The sequence below is a fragment of the Somniosus microcephalus genome, chromosome 4 (assembly GCF_052327205.1).
Source record: "Somniosus microcephalus isolate GS21.2 chromosome 4, FLI_Smic_1.0, whole genome shotgun sequence".
NCBI lineage: Eukaryota > Metazoa > Chordata > Chondrichthyes > Squaliformes > Somniosidae > Somniosus > Somniosus microcephalus.
In genome coordinates, this window is record NC_140990.1 from 216,838,908 (window position 1) to 216,863,125 (window position 24,218).

At 43.7% G+C, this 24,218-nt stretch overlaps 1 protein-coding gene across 8 annotated transcripts in view; it reads left to right on the forward strand.

The window, feature by feature from the left end:
• LOC147120218 (E3 ubiquitin-protein ligase HECW2-like) overlaps nt 1–24,218 on the forward strand; it is a 424,776-nt gene that overhangs the window by 276,392 nt on the left and 124,166 nt on the right. For all 8 annotated transcript variants that reach the window (XR_015078143.1, XR_015078142.1, XM_085985833.1 and 5 more), the window contains 5 exons: nt 12,664–12,788; nt 15,332–15,517; nt 16,573–16,707; nt 17,521–17,623; nt 18,982–19,078. Coding sequence is in view for 6 of the 8 variants with exons in the window: in XM_085985833.1 (XP_085841959.1) it covers nt 12,664–12,788; nt 15,332–15,517; nt 16,573–16,707; nt 17,521–17,623; nt 18,982–19,078 (646 nt within the window). In the remaining 2 variants the exon portion in view is untranslated. The remainder of the gene's footprint in view (nt 1–12,663; nt 12,789–15,331; nt 15,518–16,572; nt 16,708–17,520; nt 17,624–18,981; nt 19,079–24,218) is intronic.

Consider the following 24,218-nt stretch of genomic DNA (forward strand, 5'->3'; position numbering starts at 1 on the left):
GTAAAATAACTCCTTAAATGTACACCACTGATCATGTACCGTCTTACCCTTTAATCTATTTTCCCAGTCCACTCTAATCAATTCCGCTCTCATACCTTCATCGTCTCCTTTATTCAAGCTCAGCACGCTTGTTTGAGATCCAACCTTCTCACCCTCTAATTGAATATGGAACTCAACCATGTTATGGTCACTCATTCCAAGGGGATCCTTTACTAGGACATTTTTAATTAATCCTGTCTCATTACACAGGACCAAATCTAAGGTTGCTTGCCCCCTGGTCGGTTCAGTTACATACTGCTCAAGAAACCCATCCCTAATACACTCAATGAACTCATCCTCAAAGCTGCTCTGCCCAATTTGATTTGTCCAGTTAATATGATAATTAAAATCCCCCATAATTATAGCTGTTCCCTTATTACAAGCCTCAACTATTTCCTGATTAATACTCCGTCCAACAGAGTTGCAACTGTTCGGAGGCCTATAGACTACAGCCACTAGTGGTTTTTTCCCCTTATTATTCCTTATCTCCACCCAAACTGTTTCATTATCCTGATAGCAAAATACTGCAGATGTTGGAAATCCGAAATAACAACAGAAAATGCTGGAAAAACTCAGCAAGTCAGGCAACATCCGTGGAGAGAAATTTGAGTTGACGTTTCGGGTTTGACCCTTCTTCAGAACTGGAGAGAAAAGGAACTAGATCGAAGGCAGGGCTGCGATCGGACAAAAGAATAAAAGAACCAAAAGAAGTAAAAGAGATTAGAAGCTAGACGAGATGGTAATAGGCTGTGATTAGGTGTAAAGTGTACTGGCAGGGCAAAAGATAGCTGCCAGGTGTGAGAGAGAAACAAAAGGAAAGGGGGGGGGGGGGGGGAAAGGAAAGGAGTGGAAAAATATAAGTGAAAATGAAATGGGGGCCGAGGTTATGATCTGAAATTGTTGAACTCGATATTGAGACCGGAAGGCTGCAGAGTGCCTAATCGGAAGATGAGGTGCTGTTCCTCGAGTTTACGTTGAGCTTCCGTGGAACAGAACAAGAGGCCAAGGACGGTGAGGTCCGAGTGGGAATGGAGCGGTGAATTGAAATGACAGGCGACCGGAAGCTCGGGGTCACCCTTACGGACTGAACGGAGGTATTCCGCAAAGCGGTCACCCAATCTGCGTTTGGTCTCCCCAATGTAGAGGAGACCGCATCGTGAGCAGCGAATACAGTATACTAGATTGCGAGAAGTACAAGTAAATCGCTGTTTCACCTGGAAGGGGTGTTTGGGGCCCTGGACAGTGGGGAGGGGGGAGGTATAGGGGCAGGTGTTACATCTCCTCCGCTTGCACGGGAAGGTGCCAGGCGAAGGGGAAGGGCTGTTAGGGGTGATAGAGGAGTGGACTAGGGTGTCTCGGAGAGAGCGGTCCCTGCGGAATGCTGAAAGGGGAGGGGAGGGGAAGATACGTTTGGTGGTGGGATCACTTTGGAGGTAGCGGAAATGCCGGAGGATGATCCGTTGAATGTGGAGGCTGGTGGGGTGAAAGGTGAGGACAAGGGGAACCCTATCGTGGTTCCGGGAGGGAGGGGCAGGGGTGAGGGCAGAGGTGCGGGAGATAGAACTGACACGGTCGAGGGCAGTGTCAGCCACGGTATTCGCTGCTCACGATGCGGTCTCCTCTACATTGGGGAGACCAAACGCAGATTGGGTGACCGCTTTGCGGAACACCTCCGTTCAGTCCGTAAGGGTGACCCCGAGCTTCCGGTCGCCTGTCATTTCAATTCACCGCTCCATTCCCACTCGGACCTCACCGTCCTTGGCCTCTTGTTCTGTTCCACGGAAGCTCAACGTAAACTCGAGGAACAGCACCTCATCTTCCGATTAGGCACTCTGCAGCCTTCCGGTCTCAATATCGAGTTCAACAATTTCAGATCATAACCTCGGCCCCTATTTCATTTTCACTTATATTTTTCCACTCCTTTCCTTTCCCCCCCCCCCCCCCCTTTCCTTTTGTTTCTCTCTCACACCTGGCAGCTATCTTTTGCCCTGCCAGTACACTTTACACCTAATCACAGCCTATTACCATCTCGTCTAGCTTCTAATCTCTTTTACTTCTTTTGGTTCTTTTATTCTTTTGTCCGATCGCAGCCCTGCCTTCGATCTAGTTCCTTTTCTCTCCAGTTTTGAAGAAGGGTCAAACCCGAAACGTCAACTCAAATTTCTCTCCACGGATGTTGCCTGACTTGCTGAGTTTTTCCAGCATTTTCTGTTGTTATTTTTGTTTCATTATCCTGCTCCTTTGACCCAATATCATTTCTCTGTATTATAGTGATTCCTTCCTTTATTAACATAGCCACCCCACCTCCTCTCCCTTCCTGCCTGTCCTTCCTGATTGTTAAATAACCTGGTATGTTTAATTCCCAGTCATGGTCACCCTGCAGCCATGTTTCTGTAATGGCCACAAGATCACACCCATATGTCGTTATTTCTGCCGTTAACGCATTCATTTTGTTACGAATGCTACGTGCATTCAGATAAAGAACTTTCAAATATGTTTTGTAACACTTAGTTACTGTTTTTTTCCCTTTTTAGTACTTTACTTTTTACTCCATACCTTCTGTCCCTTCCTAACACGTTCTGTTTTTTAATTCCCCCACTGCTACCTAAGTCTATGACCTTCTCTGTTGTCATTTCTATTATTTGCTCTCTAGAAACCTCCCCCCGACTAATTAGTTGAAAGTCCTCTCTGCAGCCCCAGTTATATGATTCGTCAGGACTCTAGTCCCAGCACTGGCCAAGTGGAGTCCGTCCCAACGGAACAGCTCCCTCCTGTCCCAGTGCTGGTGCCAGTGTCCCAAGAAGCAAAACCCATTTCTCCCACACCAGCCTTTGAGCCACGCATTTAACTCTTGAATTTTATTTATCCTAGCCAAATTCGCTCGTGGCTCAGGTAATAACCCAGAGATTATTACCCTTGAGGTTCTGTTTTTTAATTTGACCCCTTGCTGCTCATACTCCTTTAACAGAACCGTCTTCCTTGTCCTATCTACGTCCTTTGTACCAACATGGACCACGACAACTGGATCCTCCCCCTCCCACTCCAAGTTTCTTTCCAGCCCAGAAGAGATGTCCTTAACCCTGGCACCGGGCAGGCAACACAGCCTTCAGGACTCCCGCTCTTGACTGCAGAGAACCCTATCTATCCCCCTAATGATACTATCCCCTACCACTACAACATTTCTTTTTACTCCCTCCACTTGAATGGCCCCCTGTACCACGGTGCTGTGGCCAGGTTGCTGCTCATCCTCCCTGCAGTCCCCGCTCCCGCCCTCACAGGGAGTAAGAACCTCGATCCTGCTGGACAAGAGCAAGGGCTGCGTCTCCTTCAACACTACATCCTGGATCCCTGTACCTTCCTCACTCGTAGTCACACCGTCCTGTCCCTGACCACGGACTACATCTGCAGTAATTAACTTCATAGGTGTGACCATATCCTGAAACATAGAGTCCAGGAACTTCTCCCCCTCCCTGATGTGTCGCAGTGTCTGAAGCTCGGTCTCAAGCTCCATAACATGGAACTTGAGTTCCTCTAGCAGCAAACACTTGTCGCAGATGTAATCACCGTGAGCCTCAATGGGGTCCACCGGCTCCCACATCTCGCAACAGTAACACATCACCTGCTCCATTCTATATAATTAATTAAATTTCTTATTATTAGTTATGAAGACCCTGCCCGGATATAGATGATAATATCACACCACTATTCAATAGGACTTAACAACTTAAAAGTATAAAAGAGAAGAGAAGGAAGAAAACCAACCAACCAGCTGATCACCAACCTCCTCCTTGAATACTGTCTGTGGGGCCTGTTTGGTTGACTCGTCTCGCTGCTCCGCCTCCGCAGTGCTGTCTAAGCCTGGGAGTGGGGGGAAAAACAGAGCAAAAAACACACCCTCACCTCCCACTTGCCCGAACTCTCCCACTCACCAAAACTCCAGCAGCACTCAGTGCACAGCACTAGCCCCTCCCCTTTTATACCCAGATTCTACTTCCTGTTTAAACTGCCCAATAGTTTAAAAAACCCTTAAAAAAATTAAACTTACATCAAATAATTGACTTCTTAACACACTAAAATTCACAAAATACACTTAAATGATTTTTCTCCCACTTACCATAACTCCAGCAGCACTCATCGGGTTCCACTGCTACTGGGTCTGAAGTAGATGCTACCGGTATGTCGGGTTCATCCCCAGGTACTCGAGACATGGGGTTGACGCCTTCCTGTGACGCTAAGATCTGATCAACGTGGCGTCTCACAATGTTCTCCCCGACATCCACTGTGTACATTAATGGCCCCTGCCTTGTACATATCGTTCCGGGTTGCCACTTCTCTGTTCGATAGTCACGGGCCAAGACTGGTTGCCCTACATTGAAGCTCCTTGTCGGCTTCTCGTTGATGTGCTGGAATTGTTGTCCTCAACATTTCTTCGCACATTTGGTCTGAGCAAATCCAGACGAGATCTCAACCTTCTGTTAAAGAACATCATGGCCGGGGTCTGGTTGGTAACTGCATGTGTCGTGTTTCGGTAGGCTAATAAGAAATTGTCCAGCTTATGCTGTAGTGGAATTTCCTCGTCGCACATGGCCTTTATCGCCTTCTTAAAGGTTTGTACGAACCTCTCAGCCAATCCATTGGTGGCTGGATGATACGGGGCGGATGTGTAATGCCTTACCCCATTCCTTTTCATGAATCTTTGGAACTCGTCGGACACAAACTGTGGTCCATTATCAGAGCAGATCTGCTCTGGCAAACCGTTTCTGGCAAATATGGTCCGTAGGACTGCAATCGTTTTCTCTCGTGGTTGAAGACATCTTTATCACCTCAGGCCACTTTGAATGAGCATCCACTGCTATTAAGAACATTGAGTCCATGAATGGACCAGCGAAATCAATGTGCACCCGTTGCCATGGAGAGGAGGGCCACTCCCATGGGTGTAGAGGGGCATGTGGTGGTGCATTTTGGACCTTCTGGCATCCTAAGCAGCTCTTAGTTAGGTCTTCGATTTGTTGATCGATTCCCGGCCACCACACATAAGCCCTAGCAAGGCTTTTCATTTTCACTGCCCCCAGATGACCTTCATGTAGCTCCTTTAGCACTCTCTCCCTTAACTTGGGTGGAATCACCACTCTGGATCCACACATCACTGTCCCCTGGCATACTGACAGCTGTTCTCTTCTGGATGAGAATGCTGGCAACAGTGAGTCGCCATGTGTTGGCCATCCCCTCACCGTCAATTCATATACCCGTGACAGCGTCGGATCATTGCGGGTCTCCTCTATATCCGCGTTTGTTACTGGCAATCGTTCAATTATCGACGAATAAAATATCTCGATAGGGTCCACTGCTGGTGCTTCCTCCACCGTAGGCAGTGGCAGGCGCGATAGCCCATCAGCGTTCCCATGCTGTTTCGTGCCTTTATATTCTATTTTATATTGATTCGCCCCTAGAAACAGGGACCATCTTTGTAACCGCTGTGCAGTCATTACTGGCATGCCCTTCTTAGGATTAAAGATGGAGACAAGTGGTTGGTGGTCAGTCAGCAAGGTGAACTTCTGCCCATGCAGATAATGGTTGAATTTTTTTACTCCCCATACTAGGCTGAGGGCCTCCCTGTCAACCTGGGCGTAGTTGCGCTCGGCTGAGGTTAGTGACCGAGACGCAAAGGCCACTGGCCTCTCCAACCCGTCTGGGAATTTGTGCGACAGCACCGCTCCAATGCCGTAGAGTGATGCATCACATGCCAAACGAATTGGTAGTGCTGGGTTGAAATGGGCCAACACCTCTTTTGATGTGATCAATTCTTTACACTTCTGGAAAGCTCGTCTACGTTCGTCATCCCACTTCCATGGCATCCCTGTTTGCAGTAGGGTGTTCAGCGGGTGTAGTACCGTTGACAAATTTGGTAAGAACTTGTGGTAATAGTTTACCAGCCCGAGGAACGACCTCAGTTGTGACACATTTTCCGGTGCTGGAGCCTTGACTACTGCCTCAATCTTGTCAGGGGACTTATGTAACCCCTCTTCATCGATGACGTGGCCGCAATACGAGATCTGTTTCTGGAAAAACTCGCACTTGTGGCGATTAGCTCGTAGCCCATATTCCTTTAATCTGGCGAGCACCTTCTCCAAGTTAGCGAGGTGATCACCGTCATTTTCACCCGTGACCAAGATGTCGTCCAAATAACACTGGGTCCCTGGAATCCCTTGCAGGACCTGATCCATCGCCCTTTGCCAGATAGTCGGAGCCGAGGCTACTCCAAACACCAGCCGGTTGTATTGATAGAGACCTTTATGGGTGTTGATCGTAAGGTAATGTTTTGAAGCTTCTTCTACCTCCATTTGCAAGTACGCCTGGGCTAGATCAATTTTGGTGAAGCGTTTACCACCAGATAGCGAGGCGAAAATATCCTCAATTCGTGGAAGCGGATATTGCACCGTGTGAAGGACTGGGTTCACTGTCACCTTAAAATCCCCACAGATGCGGATCTTCTTTGGTTCCCCAGGCGTATTACTCAACGACCTCTTCATTACAGGGACGATGGGTGTAGCCCACTCGCTCCAGTCCACTTTGGACAGTACTCCTGAACGTTCCAACCCTTCCAGCTCTGCTTCAACCGCTGGTCTGATCGCATAAGGCACTGGTCTGGCCTTCAGAAACTTTGGGCTTGCATTATCCGCTATTTTAATTGTTGCTGTTATTCCTTTTAGTGTTCCTAGTCCCTCCTGGAACACTTCTTTTGCGTCAGTTAGCATTTTTGACAGTCGTCCAGGTGTGACGTCGTCATCCTTTTTGGCCTCCACCTTCAGTGCCTGTATGGAATGCCAATCTAAATGTATCTTCCGGATCCACTCACGTCTTAGCAGTGGTGGTCCTCCATTTGGCAATACATATATATCTAGGTATTTCCTGACCTTTATATGTCACTTTCACCCTTATTTTTCCTTTGGGGTAGACTTTTTGCCCCGTATACGTCTTCAAGACAATCTCTGTAGCTTTCAAGGGTATGTGTGAAAATAGCCGCTTGTAGTCAATTCAATTCAATTCAATTCAAATGCTTTATTGGCATGAAAGTTTACAGGGAACCATATTGCCAAAGCTTACATAACAAAAAGTACAGTTTTCCAACATTCTGTAGGTGTCAAACAATTTTGACCTTCGTTGGGTATATACAATATTAGTTTAAACAATATTAATTTAAACAGTCGTTGAACATCGTTTGGTACATTCAGTATTAATTTTAAACAGTCCTCAGGTTGTGACATGTTGTTACATATTTGGCACCAAGGTATGGTCTGTCTCCTTCTCCCAGGACTAATCTTAATTTTGACAGGTCATCCAATTCTTTGAAATCTGGGGTTGTTTGGCTGAGCTTGTCAAATAATATGTTTCTTGTTGTGTTGAATTTTTTGCATTTTAGGAGGAAATGCATCTCTGTCTCAATCTCGCCGGCCAGACATTGATCACATATTCTATTCTCTCTAGGCTGCCAGGATTTCTTGTATCTTCCTTTTTCAATTGCTAGTTGGTGGTCGCTTAGTCTGTACCTGGTGAGGATCTGTCTCTGTTTTGTGTCTCTGATGGTCGAGAGATAGTCTGCCAGTTTATATTCTCTTTTTTAGGGCCCGGTAACATTCTAATCTGCTTTGGCTTTTGGTTATTTTGTTCCAATGTTCCAGGTAGGTTTCTTTGCATTGTTTAATGATTTGGTTCACTCGGATTGGTGTTTGGACGGCAGTGTTGGTCTGGGACTGGTCAGGGTCCGGCTGAGTAGGAGTACTTAGTTTCAGTAGCAGCTGACTCAGGGGACTCTTTTCTGGGTTTAGCTCTTGGGTCTGGAAGGCTTTAAAATAAAGGGTGTCTGGGGAGCTAGATTTGAGGTGATTTAGGACGACTTTGATTTATGACTGTTAGAGCTGACCCTGTGTCCAATTCCATTTCCACTTGGACTCTGTCTATCTTGAGTATAACCCAGATAGTCTGGTGATCCTCTATTTCGGTTACATTATGTAGTTTCAGACAACCCAGCTCCTTGCTTCCGGAGTCTGTGTCACTTTTCTGTTCGTCTGAACCACTGTCCATCACCTGGTGTACCTTTTTGTACTTCTCCTGTGGAGATTTCTTACTGTTGGTTTTCTTCCCAGACCTGCAGACTCTTGCTATGTGTCCTGCTTTCCCACACTGTCTGCACACTTGGTCCTTGAACCAACAATCTTTCTGGTCATGTGTTGTTCTGCCGCAGCGATAGCACTTCCCTGTTCCATAGGTCATTTCATTGGTGCCGTATTCTTGCGGTCTCCGTTGTATCTCTGCAGCGCCCCTTGCGGCTGCTTCGTGTGATACTGCCATATTGAAAGCTTTGTCCAGCGTAAGGTCCTTTTCTGATAGAAGCCGTTTCTGGGTTCCTTCACTTTGTAGCCCACACACAAACTTGTCCCTTAACGTGTCTGCTAGTCCCGCTCCAAACTGGCAGTATTTCGATAGCTTGCGCAGTTCCGTTAGGTACTCAGCATTGCTTTCGTCTTTGTGTTGGTTCCTTTTATGGAACTTAAATCGTTCTGCTATCAGCAGCGGTGTGGGGCTTAAGTGGTCCTGTAGGATTTCTACTATGCTTCCAAAATCCTTGTTTACCGGCTTCTCTGGGGTTATTAGATTCCGCAGTAACCCATAAGTTTTTGCACCAATGGAATTTAACAGAACCAGTGCTTTATTAGCATCTGGCACTTCATTCGCCCTGCAGTACACCTCAATACGTTCCACATATGTCGCCCAATCTTCGACTTCATTGTCGAACGTAGAGATTACTGCCACTCTTCGGCATCCTTGGTTGTGCGCTAACTATCCCCAATGGCGCCTCCCGCGCTTCCCCTTCTTCTCCGCTGGCACAAAATGGCGTCTCCCGCGCTTTCCTTCCTTCCCGCGCTCGCCCGTCTTCTCCGCTGCGGCATCGCAAAATGGCGTCTCCCGCACTCTTCCTTCTTCTCCACGGCTCAATGGCGTCTCTCGCGCTCTCCCTGCTTCTCTGTGGCTCAATGGCATCTCCCGCGCTCTCCCTGCTTCTCTGCGGCTCAGTGGCATCTCCCCTTGCTTCGCCCCGCGGACCCTGATCAGCCCGTGATCCCTGGCTGTGCTCTGCGCGTTCTTTTGATATTTGTCGACGCCGCTCGGTCTAGAACCCGGCTGTTTCTTACCCTCTCTCCGGTTTTGCAGTATTTTTCCACGACGCCGCTCGGTGATCAACCCCCGGCTGCGCCCTGCTCTCTTCACCCTTTTTCTTACCCCGTCGACGCTGCCCAGCTCTCTCTCTCTGCCGTCGGTCGGCTCCAGCCGCCGCTGCTCGGGAAGGGTCTGCTCTGGACCTGTCGTCGGTCTCTTACTGCTCGTTGTGGCTGGGGAACCAAGCCCGGCTCTCCACAGCCTCCCCAGCGAAGTTGGATCTCTGCCTGACTGCTGGGCGGTTGCTCGCGGTCAACGCCCGTGTTCCTGGATTCGCCTTTTTTTTGTGTTGCAGGTAGATTCGCATCAACACTCGTCACCACTGTTAGATCCGTGGTTCAGTGGATAAAGAATTACACGGATGCTGTATATAACAAACAACAGGTCTTTACTGGAGGAGGGTCATCTCTAGACTGGAGTACAGAGGCATGCGCACAGCTTATATACCGGTGTGGTTACTGCCGGTACTACAGTATACAGGAGCTGTAAAAAGTAGTTCTGACTTAAAGCACATACACTACACTCCCCACACAAACTTAAGTCTCATAATTAATAGCGCAAGTACCCTTTTAATGATGTGATAATTGTTAATGACTGCCAACCAACCTATCTGGCCCAGAAAGTGAACAATTAAAGGTGTGGAGTCTCATTCCTTCAGGTCGTGAATTGTTGTTGGAGATTTTTTAAATGTCAAATTTAAAATGTTTGCTTTTTTTCCCTTTTCCTTTCTGTCTCTTTTTTTCTCTCTCTTAATCCAATCTTTCTTTCCCTCTTTATTTCTCTTTCTGTACCTGATTTGACATTGAATTCACCCACTCTAATTCACCCTCCTTCTCCGTCCTTCCTCTGTTTATTTCTCAGTCCTTAAATCTCATTGGTTAAGAGGATGCACTGTTGGTCCCATTGTTCACTAAGGTTCCAGGTGCCCTATTGCTCTCGCTGCGCCATTATCAGCTCGCACTTACACCAACTACAGGGCAAAAGGTTTTTGAGCTGAAGGGTGCTTGAAAAAGTCCAACTCACTGGGCACCCGCAAGATACCCTGCTCCAGCAAATTGCGGCCCATTGACTGAACCTTTAAATCCAAGATCTTTAGTTATGAAATCTTTGTCAATCTCACAGGTTAATAGCAACAGCTCACTCCATCTGGGCAATACAAGATGAAGCCTTTAGGAACTTTGTTCCTCTGTAGTTTGAATAATTTTTATTGAAGTATATCTGTAATAAATGTATGAAAATGCCCTGTTTGCTTTTCATTTTAATGAAAGAACAAAAAACATTTTTGTTTCTTAAGTTATTCGCATTGACGTTCTTTAAGTTTCTCAGAACAAGGATAGACATGGTGATTCCACCTGCTCGTGGGAAATAGCACTTGCTCCAGACGGGGGTTTCCTGACTGAAAGAGTCAGAATTTGTTAACCTCCAAAAATTGTCAAGAGAAATTCATTACTTTACCACCCAAAACAATTAAGAAATGTGATTGTAGCCCAGCGCCAAGCACGGGGTATTCTCAAACTTGAAGACTTACTGAACCATCCTAGTACTTTTGAATTTCGGCTGTTCTATGCCTGGCCTGGGGATGAGTATTCTTAACACTGGTGTCTATTTTTCTGATCATGTTATTTTAATGCCAGAATGCTAATCATTTTAAACAGGTTAATGTGGCATTAAAATAATGCTTATCAGAAAATCGAAGTTTGTGTGTCCAAGAGAAAAGTGTTACATTCTCTTGCACAAACAGCCTCACTTTAAACAGCACAAAATTCCACAAAACATCTAAAAATCTACCGTAAAGCTAAGTTACAGTACTAGATCTAAATATCTCATTGTATCGTTAATCACAGCTTTTACGAGCCGGGTGACATTATCCCTTTAAGTAGTACATTTAAGATGCTGTGTTTTTATGTTTTAATTACACAATAAGAGAGAAGGTTATTTCAAAACACTTTCTCGGAACATGCCCCACTGGCATGCCTTTAACTATAGGTCTGTGATGCTGATGTTCACAGGAAATCTGGTTGCTACTAAATTCTGCAGATATTCTAATTAATGAAAGTAAAACAGCAGCATTTTCAGCTAACAAAAATGGCAACTTGCATTTATTTAGTGCTTTTAATATAGAAAAATGCCCCAAGGCACTCCACAGAAGGGTAATCAGACAAAAACCAACACCGAGCCTAAGAAGGAAATTTTAGATGGGGTGACTAAAAGTTTGGTCAGAGGTAGGTTTCAATGAGGTTTCTAAAGGAGGGGAGAGAGGTTGAGGGAGGGAATTCCAAACCCTAGGCGACTGAATACATGATTGTCAATGGTAAAAAGAAAAAGAAAGACTTGCATTTATAAAGCGCCTTTCACGACCACTCAGTGCAGAGGCTGAGGGAGGACAGGAGTGAGGATATCTTGGTTACAAACCTAAGAGCAGAGCTTGCGGGGTGGCAGAGAACGAGGATTTTATAAGAGAGGGGAGAAACAAGGCGAGATGCTCAAAGGAGGAGAAAGTGCCAGAGGTGTAGGGGGAGAAACCATGGTGAGATTTGGTGACGAGGGCCACACAGCCTCCACGACAGGTTGGGCAGACCAGGTGGAATGTATAGCCAGGTGGGGAAGCTTCAATTAGGGGCAAGGTGTCATCACCGTGAGCCAAGTTTCTGCCAAAGCCATGATGTCAATGCAATCTTCCAATAAAATAACAGACGACGATGGCCTTGTTCACGACTGAATGGACATTCTGGAGGGAGATGCAGAGAGGGGTGGTTGATTCGCTGGAAGAGTCCAAGGGGGAAACAAAGGTTGGGGTGAGTAGGATGGGAAGGAGGTTGGCAGGTTAGCCCCCAGTGGGCTGCTGGTTGGGAAGGTTAGTGGAAGAGGAGGATGAGGCAAATGCGGTTGTTACTGGTAAGGAGGCAGTGACATGGGCCCTTTGGAGAATGCATAGAGGGTAGCCTTGTGCTTATTCAAGAGGAATTTAATCCTGGGATGGAGGCAGAGGAATAATGAAGAATTAAGGGTAGGTACTGGGGTTGAGGTGTGGCAAGTACCCAAGAGGGGAAAGATGGCATGGCAGAGGAATAGCCCGGTGACAGTCTCTCTGGGGTCACTTAAGAGAATGGCCACTTGCTCAAGATATGAGGGCAACTAGCACCTGTGAAACTGTACCCCAAAGAAGGGCCTAAGAGGGGCCAAGAGAGAAAAAAAGGAGATAGAAGTAACATAACTGTTTTGAGCTAAAATATTGTTTAATAATGTGTGGTATAAAACAGAAAATGTTGATCATCACCTGGTGAGATGAGACTCTGCAAGATGTCTGAACATAGCACGTCTCGTTTTGGGCACAGAGTTATAATTTTTCTATGACCAAGATGTAAAATGGAGTTAAAAAATGTTTTGACTTTCCCTTTGTCGCAACAGATTTCAGAAGAGAGCCGACACTCTCTCACTCTGCCTCCCGCTCCCGGATGAATTTGCTGTTGCAGTCTCCTCCTGTCAAATTCTTCACCAGCCCAGAATTCTTCACAGTGCTACATTCAAACCCTGTAAGAGAGTTATTCTGTTGTTTTATTTAGCTAGATTTGCTGATTACTGTAAGAGCATAGAGAACAGCTGCTGATCCGATTTGCACCACATTCTGGTATCTACAGACACTTTTTTTAATGTTTCTGTTACCACATTATAGACTTGAGCAGTTTGCAGGAATGAGTGCACCAAAAAAGAGCCACCAAATTTTGGAAACACCTAGAAATGAGCAACCCCCAATGCTATCATTACGAAGCCCTGAAATGCCAAGAGAGGACCATAAAGAAGAATACCCTCAGTCAACTAGTCCTGGGACTCAGTGAAGTCACTACTAACACTACTAACAATAACCAGCCCCAGGACAGTGACAGCGTAACACAAAGAATTCGACCCAACACAATCGTCGCTAAGCAAAAGGAAAAATATCTGTCATATTGGGCAGAAACAACAAAAACCCAAAGCAAACTCAATTGCTACTTGGCCCTAAACAGACAATACAACATGGCTGATTACCTGACCATGGTAAAGGATAGCAAACTGAGAAAAACCTTGACAATGTACAGACTTAGTGAACATAGCCTGGCGATCGAAAAAGGTAGACACAGGCAGACCCGGCTACCAAGAGAGGACAGGATATGCTCTCACTGCAGTCAGGGAGTGGTGGAGACAGAGATGCACTTCCTCACAGCTTGTAGAAAATATCAGGGCATAAGGGAGAATTTCTACCCAAAATTCACAAAAATATGCCTGGAATTCAGAAATTTGAATGACGACCAAAAACTCCCATACCTACTAGGGGAAGAGAGAAATTGTGTAACATTAGCTGCACACTATGTTACAGCTTGCCATAAACAGAGGGACAACCACTAAATATAAGAAAAGAGTATACAAATTATATGAATGTATATTTATACACTCAGGGATATATCTGTTTATACACTGTATGGATAGATCTGTATTTTTGTGTACAACCATGAATGTTTTTCGATGCTTTGGCAACATAAGATGTACCTTGTCATGCCAATAAAGCGATTTGAATTGAATTGAATTGAGTGCATCTGGATAGATGACATGCATGTTAAGCTGGTCCTTTGTACAAACTGGTGCACCCAAAATCCAACAAAGTGACATACATACTAAGCTGTCGTCGTGCTAAAATGTGTCATGCTAACTGTGGAGCTCTGTACATCAATATTATCTGCTTCCACACTCTCTTCTCCTGCCATGTCACAATTTGGAAAATAATAGATATTACATATTTAACTGAGGATTAGTCAAACTCAACATTTTATTTACCCAAATGAATTAAACATAGGTTTGGCAATAATATGAAGTTTAAAAAAAAAAATAACAGAAGTCCTTGCACATTTGACATAAATTCATCTCTTTAGTTTGAAAATGGTTTGGAAATTGCTGCATTTGGAATTTCCTGCCATCTGTCACTTTAGAACCTCTAAACAAGAAGGCACATCAAGGACATCCAGTTTAATTTGCAGCAGCAGTATCACACAGCTTTACAAAAATACTAGAAAGTGGTGATAATGGACAAGGCAGGACTTGTGTGTGTCTGTTTATACTCTCTTGCACTGCCATTTATCATGTGATGTGGAAGAGGGTACTTCTAGAAATATGCAAATTGCTGAGGATAATAAACCAAGTGGCCATTTAATGAGTATAGGGAATGTTAGTGGCATTCAGAGAAAATTATGTGGTTGAGGTAAAGTATAGCAGATGGATTGTGTGGATCATTGTAATATGATGCACATTGGTGCAATAAACATGAAATGTATGGATGTCAAAAGTAGAGTGAGAAAATTTGGATGCCAATTATTTTTTATATAAAAGAAACTGACATGTCTTGTGGGTATCCATTTGTCAAAAAGCATGTGATTTTAACTGGGTACAATTCATTGGTAAGGCTGCGTTTGAAGGACCCTGCAAATCACACCTTCAAAAGGTATTGATGTATTGGTAAGGGTTCGGATAAGAGCGACAAGAATGGCTTCAACTTAAAGTTTTAGGTTCTTAGGAGATTTAACTTGTTTTCATTGCAGAAAAGAAATTTTAGCGAGGGACCTGATGCTGTGGATGGTAGATATTGTGGGTGGTTATTTAGCTTGGTGCAATCACAGAATGAAAGAATATGAGTACAATAAAGGGAAGCTGAACCAAAATTAGGGATTTTTTTTCCCCCACAGAGTAATAGCTATGTTGAATTGACTCTCATCAAAAGTAGTTTATGCTCTATTGATTCAAATGTTTTTAAAAAGGAACTGGAGGGATGTTTGAGTAAAAGCATGATTGAAGGACATCCGACATAGGTACAGATGATCAAACACTTCATGGAATATTATAATTCTAGTTGTACTAGGACTATGGGAAATTTATAAAATGTGAGTATGGGAGAGGATTTAAAAATATTTCATTGCAGATTATGTTTGCAACAGTGCGATTCATTTAGCATTTTCTCAATACCTTAAGTAATAACCTTATGTTGTCTGAGAGATGGGAATTTCCCATATTGTGGTGATCATTCTTGTCAATTTTGAATTTTTTTTATCAGCGTGCCTATCGAATGTTTACAACCAACACATGCTTGAAGCACATGATCACCAAAGTGAGGCGGGACGCCCATAACTTTGAGCGCTATCAGCATAATCGAGACCTGGTGGCATTTCTGAACTTATTTGCTAATAAACAGCTGGAACTCCCAAGAGGCTGGGAAATGAAGCACGACCATCAGGGAAAGGTGAGTAGGACCCCAACATAGAAAAGTGAGTAGGACTCCATGTGCAAGGTTACTTGGTCACAGTATATGACGAACGTGCCATTTTTTTGACACCATGCATTTTAGGATTAAGCCTAATTTAAAAAAAACATTTCCCCCTACTTATTGATAAACAATTCAATTTTAGAGTCAAAATGTACAAAACCAGATATTTATTGATTTCAATCTTCAGTAATAATGTGCACCTTTATAGATAATTTGACTGCAGTTACACTGAGTTTTCAGAATTTATAACTTTTACGGTGTTCAACACATTTAGTTAAGCCAGCATGCTGATCCCTATTAATTACCTGAACCAATGTTATACATAATATTCTTACAAACCACTTAATCTAAACTAGTAATCAGTTGAGTGCTGAGGTATTCTCTAGCAGCAGATGCTCTGTGCAATGAAATAAGATCTACACAGATCAAAATGTGAAAGGGAGTAAGACAACCAGATTTAACTACCTGCAGGTTAACCTTGTGACAGTTGCTATCAATCTTAAATTAATTATAACTGTCAATCAATTTTATTATAATCTAGTGAAATGATTGACCATTTGGATTGCACCTGGAAATTAATTAGTTTGACAAGGATGACACCGTATTGAGACTTTGAATAAAACTACTTGAACTTGGGTTCATATAAACTATATGGTACAAAAGGTCCTTACTGCTGTTCATTCACAATGTAAATAATTCAAATTGAGTTTGTTTCTAACCTCAGAAGAACTCCTTTGGATGTGAGAGAGGAGACATGAGTTTGGCTGACTTTTGATGAATAGAGGCATGTGCTCTATTGTCACTGACAAAGTTGGTTGGTGAAAATCCATTGCGTGTTGAGGCACCTCAAGGGTTACTCAGTCAAACTTGAAGATGCAGTTTTGTAAACAATGAGGTCTTTGTATTTTCAAGCTCTGTGATTGAATGTTCTGTTGTGATATTTTAAATTAAATCTAGAGCTTTCTATACAGCAGTGTGCAGTTGCAAGCACCTTGTGTAATCTGGTGCTGATTTCATTTGTCCTTTTCCAGTCCTTTTTTGTTGATCACAATTCCCGCAGCACCACTTTCATAGACCCACGGCTTCCTCTTCAGACCGCTCGGCCCTCGATTGCATTAGTTCATCGGCAGCACTTGCACAGGCAGCGCAGCCACAGTGCTGGGGAGGTAGGTGCCAGTAACCATTGATTTGACTGCCTTTTTTGATGGTCAAAAAAGTGCCTTAACATTCATGAGTCAAGACTAATCTTGGAATTACATTGATGTGCTCAAATGTTATTTGGATAATCACATTACTGTACACCCTGTATAAGAAGACGCGAGGTGATTAATAATAGGAAATATTTAAACTGAGACCCTTGTGTTCTATTTTAAACAACACATTTTCTTATTCTTGTTTGGAAAGTGCGCTTTTTGTACATCAGGCACCTAGCTTTATTATGAATAGATTTATATAATTTATTTCTTCAAATAGGACAAGTTACCTTTCAAATAAGCTTGAAGGTCAGCGATTGTTTCTAAATCAGACATTGGGCTGGGGTGGAGGCTTAGTACATTGGAGCCAAAACAAACTGATTCATGTGATGGTGGGGCACAGGTTCAAGCACACAATCGTGCAATAAGAAGCCAATCTTTCCCATGGCGTTGTGGAGACATGCTGTGTGAAGGTCAAGAATTTCACCATCAAAAGAAAGGGTAATAAAAGTGGAGTCATCCAGGGTCATTCATGGTCGTCTCTTTGTGGATGAGGCCAGGGAATAAGTTTCCCACTCTCTGTTTGGGTTTGTCTAGCACAAGATAGCCAAGAAAAGAAGTGGAGTGGGGGAAAAACTGAAAATACTTTGCATTTAAACTGAGAAAATGTACATGTTCAGTTCATTATAATATTTTTAGCTAATTGTGGAAATGGTAATCAGAAATGTCTGCTGTGAATGTAGCATCCCATTCCTCAACCCCTAAATAGCTTATTATTTCTGCTAGGTGGCAGATGACTCTCGTCATCCAGGGCCCCCAGTTATGCCCAGACCATCCAGCACGTTTGGCACCGTTAGTCGAAACCACAATCAGGACCTGGTACCAGTGGGTAAGTTAACCTTTACGCTTACTTGGTGCTGAATTGTACAGCTGATGGTTCAAAGGAGTACTACAGGAATGAGCCTGACCTCAGCCTCAGTTATTCAAGCAAGAAATATAATCTAGCTACTTCTAAATACTTTTATTATGCTGCCTGTTAAAATGTAAAAGTTTTTATTAATTCAAATTAAATATATTTTACGCTTAAATGCACTGTAGCACTTTACCTTTAAGGAGTCCTATAATGTCACTCGGGCCCCAAATTGGCTTCCTTGTTAGCGAGCAAATACTTGTGGCAGCAGCATGAAGCATTCCCTTATGGAGACGATTATTGGTCAGCATATGTTACTACTTTATTTACATTTTTCTCCTTTTAAAGCACCTGTTTCCCACAGCTGCTGCTGCTTCCCATCACCTGGTGGCAGCAAATAGCCTGAAGGGTTCCAGCAGTGTCTTGAACAGCGAGAGCACAGATCAAAGCATCTTATAGCATGACTTTGAATTCTGAGATTCATGGAACAACTTCAGTCTGACCCATAATTATTTGCTTCTTTACACAACATATTTGATTTTATTCAAATTGTTCTTTTTTTGTGTGTTTCAAAGTTCTGGTATAAATGAAAAGGACACTTTTCCAACTGTTCTTCAGCTATTGACCCTATATTTACATAAAGTGAATGATGTCGGTTTCTTTCCACTAGTTTGCGTTTCATTAAGAAATGGGAGAATTTGTTGTTTTGATTCATTTGTGTGGAATCAAATGATCTATCAGCATATCTTAGAATATTATTAATTCTGGAGTTTCCTGACATCTATTGTATCCATAAAATCTAGTGAGTAATGTCTGCCATAACCCAAATCTGTAGATTACTTTGCAAATCCTTGATTTGTTGGCAATACACCCACATTAGCACCTATATTCTAAAGTGTTACTTTGTTGAGTTGCTTTCAGAGTTTGTTCACACTTTCTCTGTTCTTGATGAATAAGGAGCTAATAAACAAGCCATAACATTTGTCTTGCACAATCCAACATTTCTTTCACGGAGGGAAAATCCAAGGGCAGATAATGCAGAGGTTCTCGCCTGATCGTGAGAGCCTACCCTCCCTTTCACTTAGAGAATGGTGTATGGACAGGAGCAGAAAGTCAGAAGAGGAGGGGGAACCATCCAGCATTACATTAATCTTTCTTAACTTTTGTTAACATGTCTTCAGACAACATTTCAAATAAAAGTTACATTTTTACTTTTGAGTAGATGGTATGAATCATTCTCTAATTGTTGGGTCATTTCAACAGCTCCAATGTACAGATCAGTTCAGCATTATCCATTTTATAATCCCTGTCCTGATGAGATATTCTGTTGTTTTCAGCTTACAATGATAAAATTGTAGCATTTCTGCGTCAACCAAACATCTTTGAAATTCTGCAAGAGCGCCAGCCAGACCTTATCAGGAATCACTCACTCAGGTAATCCCATTGATTGTCCAAGTGGTGGTACTGGTTGTGTGATGCTGTACATTTTTTCTGTACAGTTGCCCCCCCCCCCCCAATATTTTAGTCTCTGCATCTATGCTGTAATGTTTTATAGGAATTCTCCAGGATAAATGTTCAAAATTAAAGGGGACTTACTGTTAAAACTTAAGAAAGAATGGGGAAAAAGCCATTCAGCCCATCAAGCACTTCCTTTTCACGAAACATACACAATGCACTCTATTATGGAATCTACTCAATGCATTTCATTTCCTGAGGAAAGGTTCTGCAATGTTTCTCCCCACACTCTCACCCCAAAAGGTTAAGGAGCAAAAATGCAAATATCTGTGTTACCTTACTACATTATTCATTAGTCCTTGACTGGTTGATATTTCTATTGTCCCAGTAGCTGAGGAACCATCATCATGTCCCATACAGCATTTGATCTTTTCAATTTATTGTTAACTTTAATTCTGTTCCTAACCAGATATGTCTCCAACTCCTTTTAAAAGGTGTTAATCAGCAGGTCATTGACTGTATTAAACATAGCCATTACTTTATATGACTTTCTCAATTAAAAAAAAACTGGGATAAGAATTCCTTCCATTATTGAGTCGTGTTTGATGCTTGTTAATTTTATGCACACATCCTCTAATTCTCTGCACACAAGTAACCAGAATCTTTGTCTCAGCATTTTAAAAGTTGATCATATTTCCACTCGGTCATCTTTGTCCTTTTGAAGGTTAGCTAATATTGCATGTAATGTCCTAAACTTGACCTCATGAGTGATCTGTATAATAATAGAATAACCAGTTCAGGTTTATTATCAGATGCCCTTGAGATGCACCCCAGTACATGATTAGCCTTGTTCATAACTGTCTTGCAATGACTGGATACTGTAAATGAATGGTCATTAATTACTCCTTTCAATGTATGCATGTTTCATATTTCCATTTCAAATGTCGTCTTCACATGACAACACAAATTGGCACCATCAGCAAATAGTGAAATATTACAAGAAAGCACTTCCGTATCATTAATAGCGCTGTTTCAAAAGACTTCGCCAAATCTGCTTTTACTGTTTAAAAAACATTTTAAGGCATACCACATGCAGATTACAACTATAATACTTATTGTTAGATCATGGCAGAGCAATTATATTCTCACAGGCTGCTCACAAATTCTTCCTGCACCTTCCATTGGCAGGGTAACAATTGAGAGATGCTGACTTACAATCCAGTATGAATTTTGAATGTGATAATTAAGGTAATGTGGACCTGGATGGCAATCACTCCAGACAGACTCATGGAATACCTTAACAAGTTGCTTTTCATGATGAAAGAGGCAAACAAACACTTGGGGACTTGGCTGACTTGTTTCAATCAATGGTAAAACCCAATTTTTTGGGGGTCTTGTTATACAACCTGGAATATATTCCTTTAATTAGTGCACTATATGAGGTAAGATTGAAGTCCAGAAGTATCTTCAACAGCTGTGTTTAAGTTTTCCTGGCATAAATGTGAAGTCGCCCTGGAAACCTGCAGTGGGATATTCTGTAATCATTCCATTTAACTGTAATGAATTAAGAACATCAGACATGCTTCTGTGTAAGAAAAGCTGAAATATGTTGTTCATTACACAGTCTTCCTCCGCTATGCTCCTTCCATTATCAATATTGTCACCTGTCACAAGAATGGAGGTTACTGAAATATGTGGAATGGATGTGTCTATTGCATTACAAGGAATATGTCTAAAATTACATTTCTGAAATTCTCTCTCCCTCTCTCTCTTCTCCCGCTCTCTTGCTACATGTTTTTCCTCTCTCTCTCATGCTGTGTTTTTCCCATCTGTGCTCTCCTTTAACTGTTGAACATCTGGGCTTCTGCTGAGTCCTGGGCATTTTATCAAACTTGGAGTCCTGAGCCTCAGTTTGGTGTAGAAGTATTGTAGTTCCAGATTCAAATGTGATTGATTTGTTTTGCTTCTAGTTTTCCTTTTGTCACTTTATTTTGCTAGCTTTCTATCCGTTTAACAGTAGTGTTCTAGTAGTGATGTCGACATTTATTGAATGACGAGCATATTGCTGTCGAATTTAGTGTTTGTTTTTTGTTGTGAAAAGGGTATTATCTCACACTGAATCCTTTTTTAATATTTTCAGTTGTAACATCATAATGCAGAACATGTAAAATGCTGCACACAACCACGAGAACAAATATGTTTCAATTTTTAGAATATGAAATGTATATTGTCATAAAGTTTCAGTGGTTGTCCTGTGCCACTTAATGGTGTATTTTCCAAATACCATTGCTACCCTCTGTGTTTTACACATTATCTAATGTATACTCTAATTCTTAAAGCTTCTGTTTTCTTTCTACTCTCCCACATCACTAAGTGGGAGAGTTTGTGAAGCACTAATTCGTCACTTCAAAATCCTGATGGCAAAGTGACTTCCTCTTGTCAGACACTGGACTTCTGTTTATTCTTTTAGGTTTGATGGGCCTTCAATAACCACAAAACTAGAAGTTATAGACTTAAACAAGTTGGCTTTTAATCACTAAGATCAGAGCTAACATCTCAACACGCCGACTGGTTCACAGGAATGAGTCATACAGATCCTGGGATCTTTATGTAAGAGAAGTCAGGGGCGGAGCCAAGACCTGGAACCTCCCAGGTTAGTCGGGAAAGAGGAAGTGAAACTATACACAGTGGGGGAGGGTAATATACATGAGTGCAAAACGAATACAGGATCAAGACAAACAGATTTCATTACATTCACCCCTTCTATAGATTTAGTCCATCGGGGTGATGTTTCTTAAAAGTTGGTATAAGTGAGTCTGTCAGGAGGTTTTGCAGTTCTCAGTGATCGGCGCAAAGCCGGTTGGGGTGCCTCTAGGGGAGTGGATTCTGGTTCCTCCGCTGTCCGGGCCTCCGCAGTGTCTTCCAGGTTATCTGCAGTGTCCTCCAGGTTAAAGTTGGGTATTGATACCTCTGGGCGTCCTGTCTCTTTGTAGTGTAGGTCTTCATCGGGTAGTCTCCCATCGTTCTCTCCGCTCCCCGAGGGAGCGAGGTCTTTTATGGAAACAGTGTCCTCTCGCCCGTCAGAGTATTCGATATAGGCGTACTGAGGGTTTGCATGGAGGAGCTGTACCTTTTCCACAAGGGGGTCCGTTTTATGGCCTCTCACGTGCTTCCGCAATAGTACTGTCCCCGGAGACGTCAGCCACGCGGGTAGAGATATGCCCGAGGTGGATTTCCGGGGGAAAACGAACATCTTTTCGTGAGGGGTAGCGTTAGTGGCAGTACATAACAGAGACCTTATGGAGTGGAGCACGTCTGGGAGGACTTCCTGCCAGCGGGAGGTCGGAAGGCCTTTTGACTTTAAGGCTAACGTGACAGTCTTCCAAACAGTAGCATTCTCCCTTTCCACTTGCCCATTACCCCGGGGGTTGTAGCTAGTGGTTCTGCTAGTGGCTATCCCCTTTGAGAGCAAGAACTGGCGCAGCTCGTCACTCATGAATGACGTCCCCCTATCGCTGTGTATGTAGTTCGGCATGCCAAACATGCAGAATAGATTACAGAGACACTTGATGACCATGGCACTGGTCATGTCTGGGCAGGGAATGGCGAAGGGGAAGCGGGAATATTCATCAATGATATTGAGGAAGTATACGTTACGGTAGGCAGAGGGAAGGGGTCCCTTGAAGTCCAGACTTAGGCGCTCGAATGGCCGTGTGGCTTTGATAAGGTGTGCACGGTCAGGCCTGTAGAAACGAGGCTTGCATTCCGCACAGATGCGGCAGGCTCTGGTCATTGCCCTGACCTCCTTGATGGAGTGGGGCAGATTGCGGGACTTTATAAAATGGTATAGTCGGGTGACAGAGGTCGTTGTGGAGACCCTGTAATTTGTCCGTATGAATGCTGGCACACATTCCCCGCGATAGGGCGTCTGGGGGTTCATTAAAGGCTCCCGGCCTGTACATAATATCATAGTCGAACGTGGATAGTTTGATCCTCCACCTGAGTATTTTGTCATTCTTGATTTTCCCCCTTTGTTATTAAACATGAAAGCCACCGACCGCTGGTCGGTGAGCAGGGTGAAACGTTTGCCGGCTGGGTAGTGTCTCCAGTGCCGCACTGCCTCCGCTATAGCCTGTGCCTCCTTCTCGACAGAAGAGTGCCTGATTTCAGGTCCCTGAAGGGTTCGGGAGAAGAAGGCCACAGGTCTCCCAGCCTGATTGAGGGTCGCAGCTAAGGCAAAGTCTGACGCATCGCTTTCGACTTGAAAGGGAATGCATTCGTCCACTGCACACACTGCAGCCCTTTCAATGTCCTGTTTAATACTGGTGAAAGCCTCCCGAGCTTCAGCTGATAGTGGGAAGGACGTCGATTTAATGAGGGGTCGGGCCTTATCAGAGTAATTGGGCACCCATTGGGCATAATACGAAAAAAATCCCAGGCACCTTTTTAAAGCTTTGGGATTGTGTGGCAGGGGCAGTTCCTTTAGGGGGCGTAATCGGTCGGGGTCCGGTCCAATTACCCCATCTTCCACCACACAGCTGAGGATACAGAGACGGGTTGTGTTGAAGACACATTTGTCTTCGTTGTAGGTTAGATTCAGCTTTAGGGCAGTTTTTAAAAATCTCGCAAGATTTAGATCGTGGTCTTGCTGGTTGTGCCCGCAGATAGTGACATTGTCCAGATAGGGGTAGGTAGCTTGTAGTTTATTCTCGTCAACCATGCGGTCCATCTCACGTTGGAAGACCGAGACCCCATTTGTTACCCCGAAGGGCACTCTGAGAAAATGGTAGAGGCGTCCGTTCGCCTCAAAGGCGGTGTATGGGCGGTCCTCCGTTCTAATGGGGAGCTGGTGATACGCGGATTTGAGGTCGATAGTCGAGAAGACTCGGCATTGCGCGATCTGGTTGACCATTTCTGATATGCGGGGTAAAGGGTAGGCGTCCAGCTGGGTATAAATATTAACAGTCTGGCTGTAGTCAATTACCATCCGTTTCTTTTCGCTATTTTTAACTATGACTACTTGGGCACGCCACAGGCTGGTACTGCATTCAATAATGCCTTCCCGCAGGAGTCTGTCCACTTTCGCCTTGATAAAGTGTCTGTCTTCCAGACTGTACCG